The sequence below is a fragment of the Pocillopora verrucosa genome, chromosome 11 (genome assembly GCF_036669915.1).
Source record: "Pocillopora verrucosa isolate sample1 chromosome 11, ASM3666991v2, whole genome shotgun sequence".
NCBI lineage: Eukaryota > Metazoa > Cnidaria > Anthozoa > Scleractinia > Pocilloporidae > Pocillopora > Pocillopora verrucosa.
In genome coordinates, this window is record NC_089322.1 from 5,197,533 (window position 1) to 5,216,398 (window position 18,866).

Sequence of the window (18,866 nt, forward strand, 5' to 3'; positions counted from 1 at the left end):
TTGTAAGTAACGTTACCGGCGATCCTGGCATTTTATTACAAGAACTTAAGAAGAAAATCGGAGCTGGTGGAGTCGTTAGAGGGGAGACTGTGGAGATACAGGGAGATCATCAAGTTTTGGTGGAGAAGTTTTTAACTGGCCATCCCTGTTTGAAATAGAAGCCTTTATTAGAGAGTACAAAAAATTTCCTGCCCCCCTACCCGCTGGAGAACATTTTTATCTACCCACAGATCCATGCGCGTTAAAACTCAAGATGGCTGCCGACATGACTTAACAAATTTTGGACGATTTTGCGCGAAATTTGGTTGCATTTGATTGAAATGAAACTGAGAGCTGTCTTGAATAAGCGTAGAGAAGTGCTCGAATTGTCAGGAGATGCAATAACCTTGAGTCACTGTCGCCAAGCTGTCCAAAGAAAATTTGGTTTGAGGTAATGACGACACAAGTGCACTGCATCATCTTTTTTTTTTATTTGTTTTTAATATTCAGTAATTTCTAATTCTTGTTGAAATTTTCAGAGAAAACAGTTTTAATCTGAGCCTGAATGGGAAAGATATTTTAGAGAATGACTCTGTACTCCTCAGAGACCTGGGAATAGTAAATGGTGACTTGATCCACGTTCTGCTTAACAACGATGAGGAAGAAATAACATCAGATAACCTCAGTGCTCCTGGTTCTTCAAGATCTACTGTGCATAGTACTCCTACACCCTCCTTTCACTCCACAGAACCGGTAGCTGGTCCATCCCAGGTAAAGTGATTTGTTTTAACTCTTTCACTTTCAAGATTTCATTGGTAATTCTCCTTACTGTGTACCATACAATAATCTTATGATCAATATTAGTTCAGAGAAATTGGTATTGGATCAACCCTTAACCCTTTAATTTTAGTTTTTCTATATTCTCATCACTTGTCTGCTTGATATTGTATTGATATTGTCAGGAGAAATGCTGTTTTGGTCAGTCACAAGAGTTAACTATAAAGGGTTAACCCTTAAAATCCAAGCACAGGCAGTTCCTACCTAACCCTTCATCAACAAGTGTGTTCCAAGTTGTCTTGCTCTGTTTGCCGGAAGGTCAATTTCTCTGGAAATGTAGAACAAGATCAACCAAGCAGCAGATTTGTTTCCATTAGTTCAACCCTTTACTCTCAGAAGTGATTAACATATATTCTCCCCATAATATCCATACATGATCCAGCAAACAGGTCATGAGATTACTTGGACTTATCAGGTTTAAGTTGTTACATTGATCCAGCACCAACTTCTCGTAACTAATTAACAAAGAAATGAGTAGTAGAAAGAGGCGAGAATTTACAATCAGCACTTGGGAGTTAAAGGGTTAAAAATGTATTTTTTTTTTCAAAATTTTTTTTTTGCGCCATTAATGTAGGCATCAAAGTATTTTCTTAAATTTTTCCTACCTGTTTTTATTATCTATATGGGCATTAGGTGAGGTCAGTGTTGTCTACACATGGAAAACAACATGATGAACAGAGTAAAGAAAAAACCAGAGAGGCAGGAACTGAAAATGTTCAGCATCATCCAGGGTCTTTTTCATCTGTGTCAAGTGCAGGATCTGTGTCATCCGTTAGATCTCTGGTTCTTTGTCGGGAAGGAATTCCATCTATGTTAGAAGACTTATATAGAGCTACAGGGGTTGGAACCATTCACCAGGCTGCATGGGTTGTTATTCGTGTTTTGATGTTAGAGACTGGTTTTATCTGTGGGTTAGAGGTAAGTTGTAATTGCATTTCAGATCAAATGCAACCCTTGGTTAAATGTGGTTTCTATAAATTACCATATTATTATTTGTGGAATGATCTTCCGGGCTCTATCAGAAACACCCAATCTTTAAACAAGTTTAAGAAGGCCATTAAAACTTTTTTATTTGCCAAAGCTTTTTAATTCTTTGTATCTAATTTCATATTTTTACATCTTCTTAGTGATCATTTTTATTTATTTAATTTTTTTTTAAATTTTTTTAATTTTTTATTTTTATTATTTTTTTTTAGTTTTTAGTATCTATGTAGGGATTGAGTTTTTAGCATTTAATTGTAATGCGCAATTGAAAATTCTTATATTGATAATTGTGCAATATAAGTCTATAAATTATTAAATTGTTATTTATTATTATTATTATTATTATTATTTGAAATGTGATGGCTCAATGGTAATGGGTGGAGAGGTTCCTGTTTGAGGCCTGACTGGATCATTGTGTTGTGCAGTGTTCTTGGGCAAAACAGTTTACTTTTTAAGTAATTTGGTATTAGGAACTCAGGTGCTAATGTAAATTGGCCAATGTAAAGATTTTCAAAGCTGACATTTTGAGCATTACGCCCTCATCAGAGCAAATAGAGAAACTCTTTACGTTGGCCAATTTATGTTATCAACTCACTTGATAACACTAAATTATGCTGTTAACAAAACAACAATCAAAGCAAAAAACAAGTAAAAACAATAAGATGTAAAGATATATACCCTTGCCTATCATCTCTGCTATGCCTGGACAAAATTATTTACAAAGCCTTGTGTACAATGCAAAAAAACCTTACAGATTCTACAGACTTTGCAAATCTACATGCACACCCTTTTGCATCAACAGAGATTCTGAACTCACAACATGCACTAAGAATTAACTCAGACAGCAGATACACTGGTCTGTCATGTAAGAGAAACTAAAGCTTCTTTGGGCATTAATCCTCAGGAACCAACAGAAATGGGGAAAGTGGAGAAACTGAACAGAGATGAACCCTCTAAGGCATGGAAGACAGGTGGTATTGTTAAAGTGATGTACACACATTCATCTTGTCCTGGTTTAACCTGCTCCCTGACGTGCACCTCTCTTGGTCCATACATGATGCTACATGGTGAGCACTTGAATCATTGTTGAATATTGTTGTCAGTGTACAGATATACAATTAAATATCTTCTTTCTTGCTCTTAGGTCACACTAATTCAGTTGCAAAAAGTGACATTTATCAATGCAAGTTACAACCAACTGACTTTGTCAGGGGAAATGTGGATCTCAAAACAAGTGGTGAGTGCTAATATACATAAGGTACTACTAGCAGTGATGTTGTGAATAGATCAGTATCAGTGCTCCAAGGTGAAAGCCTTTTGAGGCCCATGCTAGCTAGAAAAATTGGGCTTCTAAATTTACAGTGCTAGTCAACTTGAGTTCAGTGATCATCTAGCAAGTTGTGATGGTTTATATCCTAGTTTTTGTGCTCAAAGTAAGATAAACATTTTCATAAAATATCACTCATACTCTGTTGCTTTCTTTTATGAAAATTTTCCCCTTTTTCCTTGGATATGGAGAGAGGATTTTGCAAAGAATAACTAAATTCAATTTCCTCATTTGTTATAATAGCACAAATAGGGAAACTTAGTATTTTACAGTCAGTGATAATTTCCCTTTTTTTTTATCATTTTCTACAGGAGCCTTGTCAGTGTATTATAACCTTCATCGGCTGTCAAGGTTATTTAAGGATCAAGTTGCTTATCCATTGTTGTCCTTTATGAGAGCTGGTGAGGCAGTTTTCCTGTTTCAGTTCTTGGTTTTGTTAGGTTAATCTTTTAACTTCGAAAAGTGATTGACATTTAACTTCTCACTGTAACATGCATATGTCATCCAGCTAACAGGTTATGAGAAAACTCCAACTTATCAGGTAGAAATTGTTGTCTTGATCTGATACCAAATTCTCATAACTAATTTACTTGGAAATGTGTAGCAGCTAGAAGGGAGAATTTACAATCAGATCTAGAGAGTTAAAGGGTGAATATTGATTCTAAAACTTTATAGTATATATGATAAATAAATTCATGTATATCCATATGTGCTTAATACCCTAAAAAACTCATGCAAGGTGCAAATGAAATGCTTGAAAGAACAACTGGCAAGTGAGATTCAAGTTTAGAATCTAAAGTTACAAATGGCTCACTTAGGATTCGCCATTTCTACCGAAAGAAATGATCAACAAATGGTTTCAATTTGTTTGATCTTTATTTATTGAAGGTTTTAGGTGCTTTTTGAGACCTTACACAACCCAGTGTACTCCCTCTGAAAGCAGTGCTCCTGTGTATATGCCACGCCCACAGTTTTCAGCTCAATGCAGCTTTTACATAAAATTTTTATGGTATTTTATGAACAATTTTATAGTAAGTTATGATAAAATATCTTCATGATATTGTTTTCTGACTAGGATCTTATTTCACTCTAATTGTTAATGAGGTATCATAGATATCACAAAGTCTTCTTTTTGTAGTTTTGACAAAGCGACGAATTTGATGTAGCTTAAAATTTTTTCAAGCTTTCTTATTTATTTCTGTCATATTATTATTTTACAGCTCTAGGACTACCACAATTATGTGGTTTTATGGCTGTACCTGCAGAAGTTAAGGTACACAAAATACTTTTTTCTTTATTAGTAGCTCATCAATCTCTAGGTAAAGTGTAGCTCTAATGATATCTTTGACATGACCTCAGTGCACTAAGGCCATAATCTTGTGGTAGGATCGGTGGATTTCTCTCCATGTTGTTTGTGTGCCCTTGGCAATAAGATATATAGTAGATGTTGGGCATTGAACTCTAAGAGCCTACATGCTCTGAAAATTACAACATTGCCTGATTAATATGGTAATTTTAACAGAAACTAAAACATATACTTTGTTCTTCTTGTGATTTCCTTATTGAAAACATTTTTTTTCCCTTTCAGCTGATGATTCTTGGAAATCTTCCAGTTCAGAGCATTATAAATGTTTCTTGCACTTGCAGAGAACTGAGATCTCTTTCAAGTGATTCCACATTATGGCAGCACCTTGTGTTGAGAGATTTTGGTAAGATGCAGCTTGAGATAAAAATTGGGTGTCTTTGTCCCCCTTCCTTCAAAGAAGGTCACAAAAGTAAAGGGAGTGATCTCCAACTAAAGAAGCTCTTGATTTTCAAACAAATTCTCCTTGTCAGCACTTAAGGAATTTTATAGACAACAACAGGGAGGATGTGCATACCCAATATGGGGTATAAATAGTTAACAACATTCAGAGAAGACATAGCTGTGAGAATTACTATGACTTTGTGGTACTTCCCATTGTGAAAACTCACACCATCTTCTCAATCAATCAGATTCAAACTAAAACCTTACTGGTTCCTTGAGGAAATATCTTCACCTCTGATTAATAGTTGTGAATACTTTGTTTTTGGTTCAAACTTAATCAAACTATGCCCCACATCTTGATTTCAGATGCAAGTGTTAAGGAACAAACCAGAAGCTGGAAGGCAGTAAGTACTTTGTTTTCACCCTTTAACTCCCAGAGTAGATTAACATGTAACTTCTCCCTATAATATCTGTACTCTATCCAGCAAATAGGTAATGAGAATAATAAAAATTATCAGGTAGAAGCTGTTATCTTGATCTAAAACCAAATTGTCATAAGTAATTTAAAAGGAAATATGTAGCAGATAGAAGGGAGAATTAGCAATCAGATCTTGGGAGTGAAAGGGTTTACTCCATGTTTTCCAAACTATGAGTGATTGTTGAAAATTAATAACCAATTTTATTATATCTCTCAGTTAATATGTGGGCTATGATTGGTCAATTTAGCAGGCTGTATGTCACTGTACAGCCCACTAAATTAAGAAGTTTGTTTTGATTTATCATATTTTAACCCAGAGATATAATAAACATCTTGCTAGCTTTGATTTCTTGGTCTCTACTGTAAGTTACAGAACCTTGTTTCTTTGTTAACACCTTGGTTTGTTGTCATTAGTATGTTCTGAAAGGTGTGTGTATCCCAAAAGTCCTATAAGGTTCAGCACCCATAACAGTTTTCACAACTCAAAAGCTAATAAAGGATGAAAAAGCAGACAGAATGAATGCAAGCCTAGTGGGAAAACTTAATTCTTCTGAAGCTTTCCTTGGTTCATTGTGCATTTAGTGTTTTGGAATATTGCTACTCCCCTTGGATGGGAAGCCAGTCAATCACAGGATTCCTTCCTGCATTTCATATAATTTCAGCAGTTCAATGGTAGCCATTTATACTCACATGTGGAGGGAGAGGCACTTAAAGTTTTCAGTGTCTCACCCAATCACACAACATAATGACTTAACCAGGTCCTGAGTCAAAAATCTTTTGTTAAGAAGACCTGTTCACTAATCTATGCACTACCAACTATGTCTCCCACAAACAAAATAAGGGAAGAGGTAAATTTTTTCATGAAAAGTGTATCATTAATTTGACTTTTATTGACTCTTGCAGACATACATTCATTTGTACAAACAAAGGAAAACCCAGGAGCAAATGAGGATGCAAGTTATGGTACCGCCTCATGGAATATACCCCCCTGATTATGGTTTAGGTGCACAGCGTTACAGGGGGGACACATTTCCACCTGGTATAATAGGTAGGTGGAACACTTTGGGTCACTTTTTACAGCAATTTTTAGGCTGGTTTTGATTACCAGACGTGTAAAAGAAAAATTCAAATACAAGGAATAAAAACAGCACCCATCAAATGGCAGTAGCTAAACAACTACATTAAAAAAATTAATATTTTTTTTGTGGTATTTGGTATATTTTTTTTAGTTTAGGCTGCAAATTTGCTGCTTAACTCTTCAATTCCTATGAGTGACCAAAACAGAATTTCTCCTTACATTATCAATACAATATCAAGCATACAAGTGATGAGAATAATAAAAAATTAGTCCAATCAGGGAATTATTAGTTGATCCAGTAACAAATTCTCTGAACTAACATCATAAGAATTCTATGAGAGGCTGTGAGGGGAATTACTTACAAGACCTTGAGAGTGAAAGCTTTTCAGGTTAAGTTGCCCATTTGGCATCCCGCTCAGTTTGGCCATCAGGTAGTTTGCTTAAATGTCGTTATTGTCTAGTGCTGAAAATGAGTCTCTGAGGCTCGGATTTGACTTGTTGCTCTTGGTACTAAAGGCTCATTTCTTTCAGGTGGGCACAGAGATCTTTTTCCAAATCTGCCATTTATGCCTGGTGGCATTAATCCAACACCTGGCATCTCACCAGGGACTGGTTTGCCACGACCTCGATTTGACCCTTTTGGACCCTTACCAGACATAAATCAGAATCCTGGGCCATCGCGACGAGGGAGACATCCAGATCGACACTTTAATCCTTCAAGAGGCTTCCCTCCTAGATTCTTGTAGAGTGACACTGTTGAGTGCATTCTCTTGAAAAAACAAATTATACACAAAACCACCATGGCAATGTTCAGCACATGCTTCACATCCCCTGAGTCATCAGTGTGGAGCTGTGTGTCACAATAAATCATTTCCAGTTCTGTCAGATAATTGTCACACATTAGGGATTTAGAGCAGTCATGACACAATGCTGAGAGAGACATTGATTTAAAAGGGAGTAAAGTATTTTGTTAAAATTTTGCAAAAAGATGGATGTGTTTACCACTCTCTTACAGAACCACACCTCAATCTTAGCATTCCAAATGGAAACGTAAGGAATTTCTGTTCTCAGGCTATGCAGATTTTGGTTATTTCACATTGTTGTTTTGTAGGGGACAGCCATGAAATGTAAAAGTTTTCAAGTGCATAGGTGGAGCCATTGTTAGATGCCAATTAGATCCTTTGTTTTGCAATATCCGCAATGCCATTGCTGTCATCATTTGCTTGAGCTCCCTTTTGTGTTTCTTAGAGTGGCATTCAAGCTTTGTTACTTTTTAAAAATTAGTCATCTCTTGACTAATATGTCTTCCCAATTTTAGCATCAAAGGAAAATATTGGTTGACAGATTAAAAGAAAACATTCTTGGAGAGAAAATAATGTTATCCTTTATATGAAACCAATGCAGTTGCCTCCGGAACATCACCATGGTTACACCGAGGAATAGGCAGCTGTGATTACTCTTAGCAGTACATTCCTAGATCATAAAAATGAGTTATGCTGTAGGACCTTGTGTGATCTTTCTCAGATGATTTAGAGCTTTCTTTATGAAGATTTCAAACCTGAGGTTACAAATAAAATGTTTTTATTTAATTAAATGTTAAATTCTGTGAGTCATAGTTTTGTCACCACCTGAAGACAAAGTTTTCATTACATGTTCAGGACTATTAACTTTTTTGGAGGGGGAGGAAACTAATCCAAGTAAAAATATGAAAAATCTCAAAACAACAAATTGTTTGAAGACCAAAACATTATTATACACATCCACACCAAAAGAGTCTTTAATTTTTACACGAAGAGGCACACTTTATATTGCCCAGAAATTAATGAGCAAACTAGTAAAGATTATATCATTTACTCCTTTAAAAACACAATTTACCTTTAAATAAAGCTCAGTTATGAATAAATTAATATATAATTTAAACAAATAACTTTTGGTATTATTTATCAAATTTGGTCAGGATCTGCCAAACCTTTTAGAAAAACTAAAACTATGTGGGACATCTTAAAAATAAGATGTAACACAGTATTTACAGATTCAGTATGTGATTGCATCCTTGTTGTGAGCAGACGGTCAGTCAAATGCAAAAAGAAATATTTCAGGCCCTCTCTAGCAGACATTGACACCTTTCATCCCAATCAAGAAACAGAATCTAAACACCCATCCATATTAATCGTAGGAGGATGATTTGGTTTAACTAATGAGTTGATAAATGTAAATTGGCCACTAAGAGTTTTTTCTAAGCTGACATTTCAAGCATTAGCCCTTTGTCATATGCTTTAATGAAGGGCTAACACTCAAAACATCAACTTAAAAGCTCTTTATGGCAGCCAATTTACATTTTATCAAGCTGAACTTAGTTACTGATGCAGCACCACAGTTTCTTTACAAACTTGCACCCTTAAATCATTAGTAGCATCTCAATTTGCTGATTCAAAGCCTTGATAAGTGGGCTGAAAAAGCTTCTGTTTTGCTTTAACGCCATGCACACAGTCAAAATTACTTCATAAAATATAATTAAACTTGTTAATCTCAGTGAATTTTCTCAATTGCTATCTGTTTCTTCTTTTTTCAAATTTCTCTTGTTAAAATATTTTTCCCTCTGACTTTTCTGACAATTACATCATTAAGTGACAGAGCTTCCCAGTAAATAATTAGTATGGGTATAAATGTGATTACAAGTGCAATTGGGTGTTTATAAGCATGAGTAAATTTATCAAAGACAACAAAATTGCATGAGCCTGCACTCATGTTACAACTTCACTCATGTTAAATGAAAAATGCACTTGTTTTAAGCCAATCAGAGGCACATAATTTTTTCATGTATATTATTAAAATAATAACAATAATTACTATTGATATCATTAATATTAGTATCCTGGACTGAAATGGGGGCCAACTCTCCCTCAACCAATTTTGTTCAATCTATTAAATAAATGTCAAATTCAGGACCAAATGAAGTTTAAAAGACAAATGAGTGAAAATTCTTCACACCACTCGTGTATGTTTTCCTTAACCCTTTACTCCATGAGTGACCAAGACAGTATTTCTCCTTACAATATCAAAACAATATCAACCAGGCAAGTGATAAGAATAAAGAAAAATACCAATTAGGGGGTCATTAGTTGATCCAATACTAAATTCTCTGAACTAACATTGTAAGAATTGTATGGTTGACAGTAAGGAGAATTACAAATTTGATCTTGGATTTAAAGGGTTGAAACAAGCAATCGCCTCTCTTGGTACCAAGATTATTAATATTATTTCATAAAATATTTCATCATAATTTTTTCTCTTTTTCTTCTTATTTTGTTCACATGGTCCATTTTAGACTTTTCTGGTGACTGTTGGCAGAGTCAAATTATTCTGCTCTGCAAGTTTAAAATGTGTGTAAGCTATGATTCCTGCGAGGGTTGTAGCCACACCCATCATTTGGTTGGTACGGAGTGGATCATGAAATATGAAATAACCTCCCATGAGAATAATGCAGAATTTTAAATGTCCCACCATGTTGTATCTGTTTATATTGGTTAAGAAACAAATTCAAACCAAAAATGCACACAAAATTTCAAGAATTATTTTCACAATAACTGTGGAAATTCCAACTTGCATGCTCAATGATCAAGAGCTATATAAAAGTACAGTCGAACCTTGATTATCTGGACCCCGATTATCCGGACTTTCTTCTCTGGTCCCAATTTTTCCATGAATATTAATTAGTTGTGATCTTGAAAACTCAAAGTCGCAAAAAGCCCAATAATCCTTTCAAAAGACTGTTGAAACAGTGTATTATCCTGTGCGCTTTTCAAAATTCAAAAGTGCGACGAGACAAATAAATATTCTGACATGTTCAGCTGAAATATGGTTGGCTCAATTGTTTTGTTGCCAAGGGAATTTCATGCTTGATTAGTTCCTTCTGCGTGGGTTATGTAAACACACGAGTGATCGATCATAAACTCAAATCAAAAATGTGCCTACGAAGCAAAAGCTAGCCGTTCTATTGATTAAAGATAAGCAGATAATTATTTCACATTTCTATCTCATTAATATTCATATTTTCGATTATCCAGACTCTCGATTGTCCGGACCATTTACCTAGGTCCCGATGAGTCCGGATAATCGAGGTGGGACTGTATTTTGATTGGTCCTTGCTTATGATCTCTTGGAGGACAGATGCATGGATGATCTTACCATTAATATCATTTTCCTTTTTTATTATGTAGAACAATGGATTTCATGTTGCCCTAGGTCTGTACAGAAACAGATTGCAGAACATGCCAAAATGTGATAAGAACATCCATTCACTGGCACACACAGCTGCACCTCATGTGCCTTTTTTTTTGTTCTTCCCACATTTTGACATTATCCTTGTGCTATTAATGAAGTCACTATATTAAATAGGCCATTTTACAGTTATGTACTTATTTGCCAAGCCTTTGATTTGGAGTGAGGCTGAAGTTGACCATGTTGTGATAGAGACCAGTATCTAGTTTGCATAATAACAAAGTCATTTACATTTGAAAAGCAGCAAGGTTTGTTTCATAACTTGGTCACCCTTAGCCTCACTCCTGTTCAAAGGCTTGGCAACCAAGCACGCAACTGTAAAATGGACTATTGTATGAAATAGTAGACTTCATGGAAAAAGTGAATTTGACAGTTTCTTATACAATTATGAACACAAAGAAAATCAAATTTCCTCAAATCTGGCAATGGTCATATGTAAATTAAGGTTAAATATTGAAATGTTGTTATTAAGGATACGTCACAGGAGATGTGTTTCCAATAATCCAGTAGATTGATAGATTCACACTGAAAGCCACCACACCAGATGCTAATACCACCAGCTGAAAAAAAAAATAAAATAAACAATGCATAAGCCCCAAGGTTAACATCCACCACTTTCACCAACATTGAGGTCAAGAATTGTTTTTAAATTAGTATAAACCACACAGAAACTATAAAATCAATTTGTTTCTTCAATGTTCCAAAAAATGGTCAGAAATAAAACTCTTATATGCAATATTCATGGTCACTTCATGCTCAGCAGAAACTGAAATAAGCTCTGGCAGGAGCTATGCGATCAATATTGCATACAGACTTTTCGAACACAACTAGTTTGTCAGGAGATTATATGTGGTGAGAATACCTTGTTAACCCTTTACCCCCCAGAAGTGATCAACAAGTAACTTCTCCCTAAAACATTGATACATTATCCACCAAACAGTTAAGAAGAATACTCAAAATTATCCAGTAGAAGTTGTAATCTTGATCAAATGCTAAATTTTTGTGTTTAATTTACAAGGAAAGGTAAGGCAGCTAGAGGGGGCAGTAAACAATCAGATCTTGGGAGTTATAGGGTTCTATAAATTCACCTCATGCCACTTACAATTGAAGATCCAGACCAGGAAGACAGAAGTCCTTTCTCTGATGTTAATGGTTCAAAAATAAGAACAGCTACTGCTAACATGGCTGCAGAAATAGGGGCCTGGGAAGGAGGATTAGAAATGAGATAGGCAAATGAGAACCAGTGATACTCAAAGTTAAATCTGAAAGTTTCTTTACTCTTTGACTCCTACGAGTAACCAGCAGCATATTCCTCCTTACAATATCATATCACCCCTGAATCACACATTAAGGACATGAGAAATAGAGGAAATGATCACCAACTAAGCTCTTGATTGTTAAACAAATTCTCCTTGTCAGCACCTGAGGAAATGTATAGAGAAAATATAGAGAATATGCATACTGATGTTAGGGTATAAAAGAGTTAACTGACCTGGTAATACAGGAGCTGCATAAAATTTGCTTGGAATTCTTTTTGTTTTGTTCCTACCCACTGAGAAGTAAATTGTTAAAACAAACCATCAGTTTAATTCAGATATAATAATTTAAATGGCATTGCTTTAGAGCAGTTTAGATCATTTTGTTTAATTATTTTGTGAAGATATCTTTCATTATAGATTGCGATATTTTGGAGTCTTCAGGGAAATGATAGGAATATGTAGAGTCATAATGACTTCATTTGGAAAGCACATTGTTTCAGCTAATCAAAACTCAGTTTTTAATTAAGCTTACCACTTGATAGACAGATGTCACTATCACACCCAAACTTGCATAGAAAGTGCCAACCCAGTTGAACTTGACATCATAATAAGAGTTTAAAAACACTCCCACAATGATTGGAATCTGCAAGAAATGGCAAGTCAAGTTCAAAAATTAAACTTGGGTAGAAAAAAAAAACAGCTGAGCATTTTGATTAGAGATTTTTTATCCATAAGCCCTTTGATTTGTAAGGGTGACTAGCATCTAATTTCTCTCTACAATTTCACCCCTAAATCACACAATAAGGCCACAAGAATAAAGGAAATGATCACTAACTAAAAAAACTTCTTGATTGTTTGACATATTCTCTTTAAAAGCACCTCAGGATATGTATAGCAAACACAACTGAGAAGAGAAAAAGTACTGTAACTACAATGGATTAGCATCCCCTCTCCAGAAGTAGAAGCATAAGTTATACTAATTTGTACTGCCTCATGCAGTCAGCAGAGTATGGCAGTTGTTGTTCTTGTTGTTATATTTCAATTTAAGTATGAAATTGGAAGATGAAGTTCACAGCCCCTTGCCCTCTCACCTCCAAGGTTTCCCATGCATCCATTCATCTACATATTCAATTTTTTCCTGAATTGACTATGATCATCTCTCTCGTTTCATGCAAGATTAAAGGCTTCAACCTCTCCCATCCCCCCCCCAAATTGTGCTGAATTTGTAAAGTAAGGATGTTAACTTGTTCATGACAAAAGCTTCACTCACAACTGTTAACTTGATTTGTGTTGAATAACTCTTATTATAAAAGAACGTGTGGATTGCCACAATGGTCGGTGTGGTCAGGGCTTTCGCTAACTGATATGTTCCAACTGTGTTATTCTGAAGGCTGAGATTTGTGAACACCACGAAGCCACAAAACGCCAATGATAGCGGAGCCACTTTAAGTACAGACAACCTTTTTGGCTGAAAAACATTGAAGAAAGCGCACAGGCGGAGACCAATATACGTGGTGGTAAAGTGGATACATGTTAGAGTCATGTTCGGGAAGCCATGGTGAACATAGAGCCATTTGTTCAGGAAAACGATACAAATCGAGGAACATATGTTAATGAGCAACCCCAGCGTCAGTACAGCTTTATGCATCTTCTGAGCGTGTCCTGTTGGTAAATCTCTGTGGTAAGATTTGTTTTAGCCGCATAAATTATTAAGCGAAGTTTACTCTAATGAGCTGTTCCTTTCAAAGGATCTCTCCAGGTGCTGTAAAATACAGCTGGCTTGAACTCTTTTCACCTTTTACCCAAGACGCTAGATTGATATTCAAGCAATCTACAGGTACAATTATTTAAAAGAGGGTCCCAGAGGAATATAACTAGTGAATATCTATTTTCCGAAGACGTGTTGATCTTTTGACGCCATCTTGGAACGCTCAATCATTACCAGTCTACCGCGGTAATGAAATAGTTGTACAAGGCAGCCCAAGCTTCAACGTTTGAGTCCACCTGCTGCTCCCACCAACTCTTATCTGCTCGCCATCTACTTGTTACCCGTTTCACCCCATTCAGATTCGTTTCAGCTTATTTTGCCTAATCTCGACCAACCACAACACGAGTACCGTGTATTGCTTTTTTTTTTCCCTTTTTTTTTTTCGAGGGAACGCATAAGTCCATTCCCGGACTCTCTGCAAAACACACTAACTGAACTTAAAGAGAAGAACGACAGAAACCATCCTTCAGACTTATTCCCCCAAAAATGATGATCATAATTCTTAAAAGGATATCTCGATACTTACTGGGAATCGTGAAGCTGTGCCTTTCGTTCTTTTCGTGGTTATATCGGTTCATCATGGGGCCGAATAATCAAAATAAGCTTGAAGCTATTGAGCATGATTATTTTGAAGGTGAGACTAGCTTCGTTTCAGTATGTGACAAAATCGTTTCGATCTAAGTTGAATTTCAGTAATGTTTCTTATCATTTTCTTGAATTTGACGTTGCCAACAAAATATTTTCATTTTTTGTACCTTCCTCTCATTGCAAATAATTACACAATTTAACTTATATACTAGCTGTGAAATAATATTTGCTCCTTTTCCTCTATCTTGTCAGTCAAACCCCCAGTTCCTTGCTCAGAGGATGCAGCAAATGACGGTCTCGTCTAGGAAAAGAAGATGAAAACTCTGAAGTGGACCAACCAAGAATTCTTAAGTCTTGATTCGTGGAAGTCATAATTGCAAACATTCATATAACAGTTGTGACCATCTGACGAAGTTTAATCTTCTCTTTCTAACTATCATGTTGTTTAATAATTAAAATAGTTCTTGTTTAAAAATTGTGTAAGCAACAAGCATTTTGTAATCTATGATAAATCCTCAACTGTCCCACAGTTTCCAACTTGTTGATGAAGAAACTGAAGCTAATATTCAGATGACTATGAACATTTCGACGTCAAGGAAGTAGATTATTTAAGTGGGAATAATTTTAAAAAAAGACAAACAAAAAAAAACTGACGGCACAGATCACCCGGTTACCAGTCGTCTTTTGGTTTAATGCTCAGTTTAATTTGAGTGAAATCCGTCAAAGTAGTGAAACGTCTTTTAATTTCCTAACGCAAATAGCAATTAAAAAATACCATAATTTTTACTGCAGAAAAATAAAACTAAAATTGTTCATTTCGTAGGACTGATAACTTATTTTGTTTGCATATCAGTTAGTATCACTCGTGGTAAGTAGCGACAGAGCATCGAAGAAACCTTCGATCACGAGCCATTTTGCGCGTAGTTTTGTATCTGACTAGTCCCTAACAAATAATACACGAAAGCTGATAGTGAATGATTGAAAATGCTTTTTCTCTGTAAAAGAAAGAAAGAAGAAAACAGAAAACTCGAAACAACCTCTTCACACTGCTCATTTTTGTTCGGAAGAAGTATAAAAAAAGGTGAAATAAATGTAAAACTGTGGTTTTACGGGGCAATTGACTCAAGTACGTAAGGTATAATTTGAAGATAACAGTGTGACTTTCCAAGAGATTATATTCTCTTGGGTTTTCTCTTTGGATGATAAACTGAAGAACAACTCATTTTGAAGTCGAACTTAGTCTGTACTATTAAAACACCATACCACACTTCTTTAAGAACATGTTAAGAACGTTTCCATGCTCAATACCGATAAAGCGGCAAATTTGAATGCCACCTCGCCTTGAAGAGCCCTAAATTTGAGAAGAATGAGACAAAAATTGGCCCACTAGGCTTCGTAATACTCACTATTCTGTATTTAAGATGTGCTTGCTTCTAAATCAACGCACAGCTTTTCGAAAATTAAAGATGTATCTTCAAAATCCACCTGAAACGAGCGATTTTACGAAATAGGAGCATTATCCATTTATACCTGAAAATACTCAAAATTCGGTCATTTTTTTAACGTGAAAGTCATTTTCAAGAGCGATTTTCTGAAAACCCTTATTACCCACGACAAATCAACGCACCACAAATGGCAGATTAATCTTTCCTTTAACAGAATCCGTTTAATTTCGAAAATTGGCCGACGGGAACCTTTATCCTTTTCAGTTTGAAAATTGTTAGTCAGAGTTGTGTTCAAAAATGGCGCGTTTTGAGTCCAGCTATGAATAACAATACAATTCAATACAATTTTCAATCCAAACGATACCCTTCGTTAAAACTTTATCCCTTGTAAAATTATTCACAATTACAGCGAATTTATTTATCGCCACGTGAATCAGCTGTCAAACCTTCGCTTTCTACACTAACTTATACAACGGAAGGTCAACAGCGGAAAAATTGAGATTTCATGGTTTTCTCTCTGATTGAAGTGGGTTTCAGTAGTTTAAAATACTGTTATTTTGACGAGTCAATATTAATACTACTTAATTTTTTTTCACTTGATAGTCTGTTATGTTCCTCGCATAACTTAAGCTGTACTTTCATTTGATTGTTATGTTTGTATTTCGCCAAACTTTATGTTAACGAACCATATTAGAAATATTAAGGCATGACCTATAATTTATCAGTGTAAGTGTTAACGAACCATATTAGAAATATTAAGGCATGACCTATAATTTATCAGAATTTCTGCAGGATTTGCAAAAAGAACGAGATGAGTTAAACTTTTGGGTTCAGCTGAACGCAATGATTGAAATAGAGTGAATCGGTGCCGCAAACCGCATGAAAATGTTTGTGCAAGATGATGTCACGCAAGAAGTGTAGCAACCAAGCTAAAGATACGAACGAGGAGCACTAGTAACGACTTTCCGGGTCGGATGATTACTGTCGGCTATTGTAATATGGCGGACTACCATTCGTGATTAACCAACAGTCAAGCGACGTGATTGCACCGGACATGAAGAGTACAACATACTTTACAAGTGAAAAATACATTGTTTAGTTTAAGTCGAAGAAATTTCGCTAAATTTTGTGTGGCTGTTTCCTTCACCCCCGTCGATCCTAAGTTTCTTGTACAGCAACGTTTTAGCTTAACACTATAGTCGCAAATACCTGCTCCTGCAAAGGTAAATGAAACTCATGAACAGTGTCGCCACCATAATGCCCTTGTCATAGTGCTACGGGTTAGAAAGATCCCCAAGATGAAATTTATATTGTCCTGTACCTCTAGCCGGTAGGATGTTAGGAGGCTCAGAAAAATTTTCCGATTAGAGGTACAGCTTGCATATTAAGTCCACTTTGCCCAATTGTTACAACGGTCCGTTACTTTTTCTGTACCCCAAATTAGTCTTACACTCCTTTGAATCACTATTTTCAAGAATGCGTATACATTTATTTATTTTATTTGGTCTTGAACCTCTAGCTAATAGGATCTAAGAGAGCTTGTAAAATACTACCAGCTTGAGGTGCAGCTCGCATTCTTAATGACCTTTGCCCAATTTTTGAGTTATTTAAAAAAAAAAATAGTCTTACTACATTGGAATAGTTTTTTCCAAGAATGTCTTCTCGTTCGTGGGTCATGTACCTACCACTGCTTATTTGATAGCACAGCACACGAGCTACGAGTATCAAATGATGAATGAGATGAAACTAAAGCAGGCATTATTTGGTAATAGGCGAAGGGTTTCCGGTTGGTGTTCAAATGAGAAAGGTGTGAGTCCTTTTTAATAATAACAATTTTTATTAAAAAATACAATAACACAGGCACAAGTTAATCTCATTTATATAATTGTGTAGATTCTGTATGTATAGTTGATGACCATTCTATATTTTCAAGAATAACTTGCCTTAAAGTTTTCATACATTCATTCATACTGTTAAATATCCTGGAAAATACAAAGGAGAAATGTCAATTTGATGAATTAAAATCATGTTATCCTATGACTACCTGAAGATGACTTGATTTTAGTATTTCAGACAATGGTTAGCTTTGTCAACAATACTTCTAATCAATAATCTCTATTAATAAATCAATATAGACTGTTCCTTTCTAACAAATTCCACACATACTTAGGCAGAGTATTACATGACAAACTTCAGTAAATCTGGTTGACATGTTCAAGTCTAAAATGAATTTCAACTGGCTATATATGTATTGAAATAAATCCACAACCAAAGAAAATACAAATCAGGCTAGTTTAAAATTTATTCACTTGAAATTCATTTAAAACATGATACATAAGCTGCCCCTCTGGCCAGTAGTGTTTTCTGAGTAATCCAAGATCCTACTAGCCAGATGAAAAAAAACTGCAAAGCATGAAAATATACCTATGGAGTGACTCCACAACAGTATAATACTAACATGCAATGTATAAAAGGTTTTTCTACTGTTTTTTGCCTCACATTTTACTTTTCTGCACTCCAAAGTAGCCTTACACTCCTTGGAATCATTTTTTCAAGAATATGCACATATTCACTTATTTTTATTTGGTCTTGTACCTCTAGCTGGTAGGATCTAAAGGGGCTTATAAAATACTACTGGCTAGAGGTACAGCTTCCATACTTAGTGGATTTGCCCAATTTTTAGCACAGTTTGCTCCACATTTGATGTTTCTGTGCTCCAAATTAGTTTTATACTCCATGGAATCACTTTTTGCAAGATTACAGTTACATTAATTTTTTTTTTGTATAGTCTTGTACCTCTAGCTGGTAGGATCTTAAGCAGCTCAGAAATACTAGGGGCTAGAGGTACAGCTTGCATATCTAGTTAACTTTGCCCAATTCTTACTACAGTTTGTGCCACATTTAACTTTTCTGCACTCCAAATTGTAGTCATACACCCCTTGAAATCATCATTTTTAAAGAATACATTCAGTTTTTTTCATGACTAAAGGTACAGCTTGCTTATAAAGTCAGCTTTGCCCAATTTTTGCTTTGGTTTGCTCTACATTTTACTTTTCTGAACTCCAAATTAGGCTTACACTCCTTGGAATCACTTT

The 18,866-nt window shown here is 35.4% G+C and overlaps 2 protein-coding genes across 2 annotated transcripts; one reads left to right on the plus strand and one right to left on the minus strand.

Annotated features, from left to right (window-relative positions):
- Positions 1 to 165: 165 nt before the first annotated feature.
- Positions 166 to 8,043, plus strand: LOC131795342 (F-box only protein 7-like). Its single transcript, XM_059112921.2, has 11 exons — positions 166 to 430; positions 519 to 750; positions 1,450 to 1,734; positions 2,705 to 2,867; positions 2,945 to 3,037; positions 3,439 to 3,528; positions 4,348 to 4,400; positions 4,716 to 4,836; positions 5,241 to 5,278; positions 6,256 to 6,400; positions 6,962 to 8,043. Exons 1-11 carry the CDS (start codon positions 321 to 323, stop codon positions 7,174 to 7,176), a joined length of 1,545 nt encoding a protein of 514 aa, XP_058968904.2. The 5' UTR covers positions 166 to 320; the 3' UTR covers positions 7,177 to 8,043.
- On the minus strand, positions 7,995 to 13,892 carry LOC131795258 (solute carrier family 35 member E3). Its single transcript, XM_059112820.2, has 6 exons — positions 13,241 to 13,892; positions 12,503 to 12,613; positions 12,204 to 12,263; positions 11,814 to 11,912; positions 11,189 to 11,271; positions 7,995 to 9,944 (listed from the first exon to the last, which is right to left on the minus strand). Exons 1-6 carry the CDS (start codon positions 13,616 to 13,618, stop codon positions 9,755 to 9,757), a joined length of 921 nt encoding a protein of 306 aa, XP_058968803.2. The 5' UTR covers positions 13,619 to 13,892; the 3' UTR covers positions 7,995 to 9,754.
- Between the last annotated feature and the right edge of the window lie 4,974 nt (positions 13,893 to 18,866).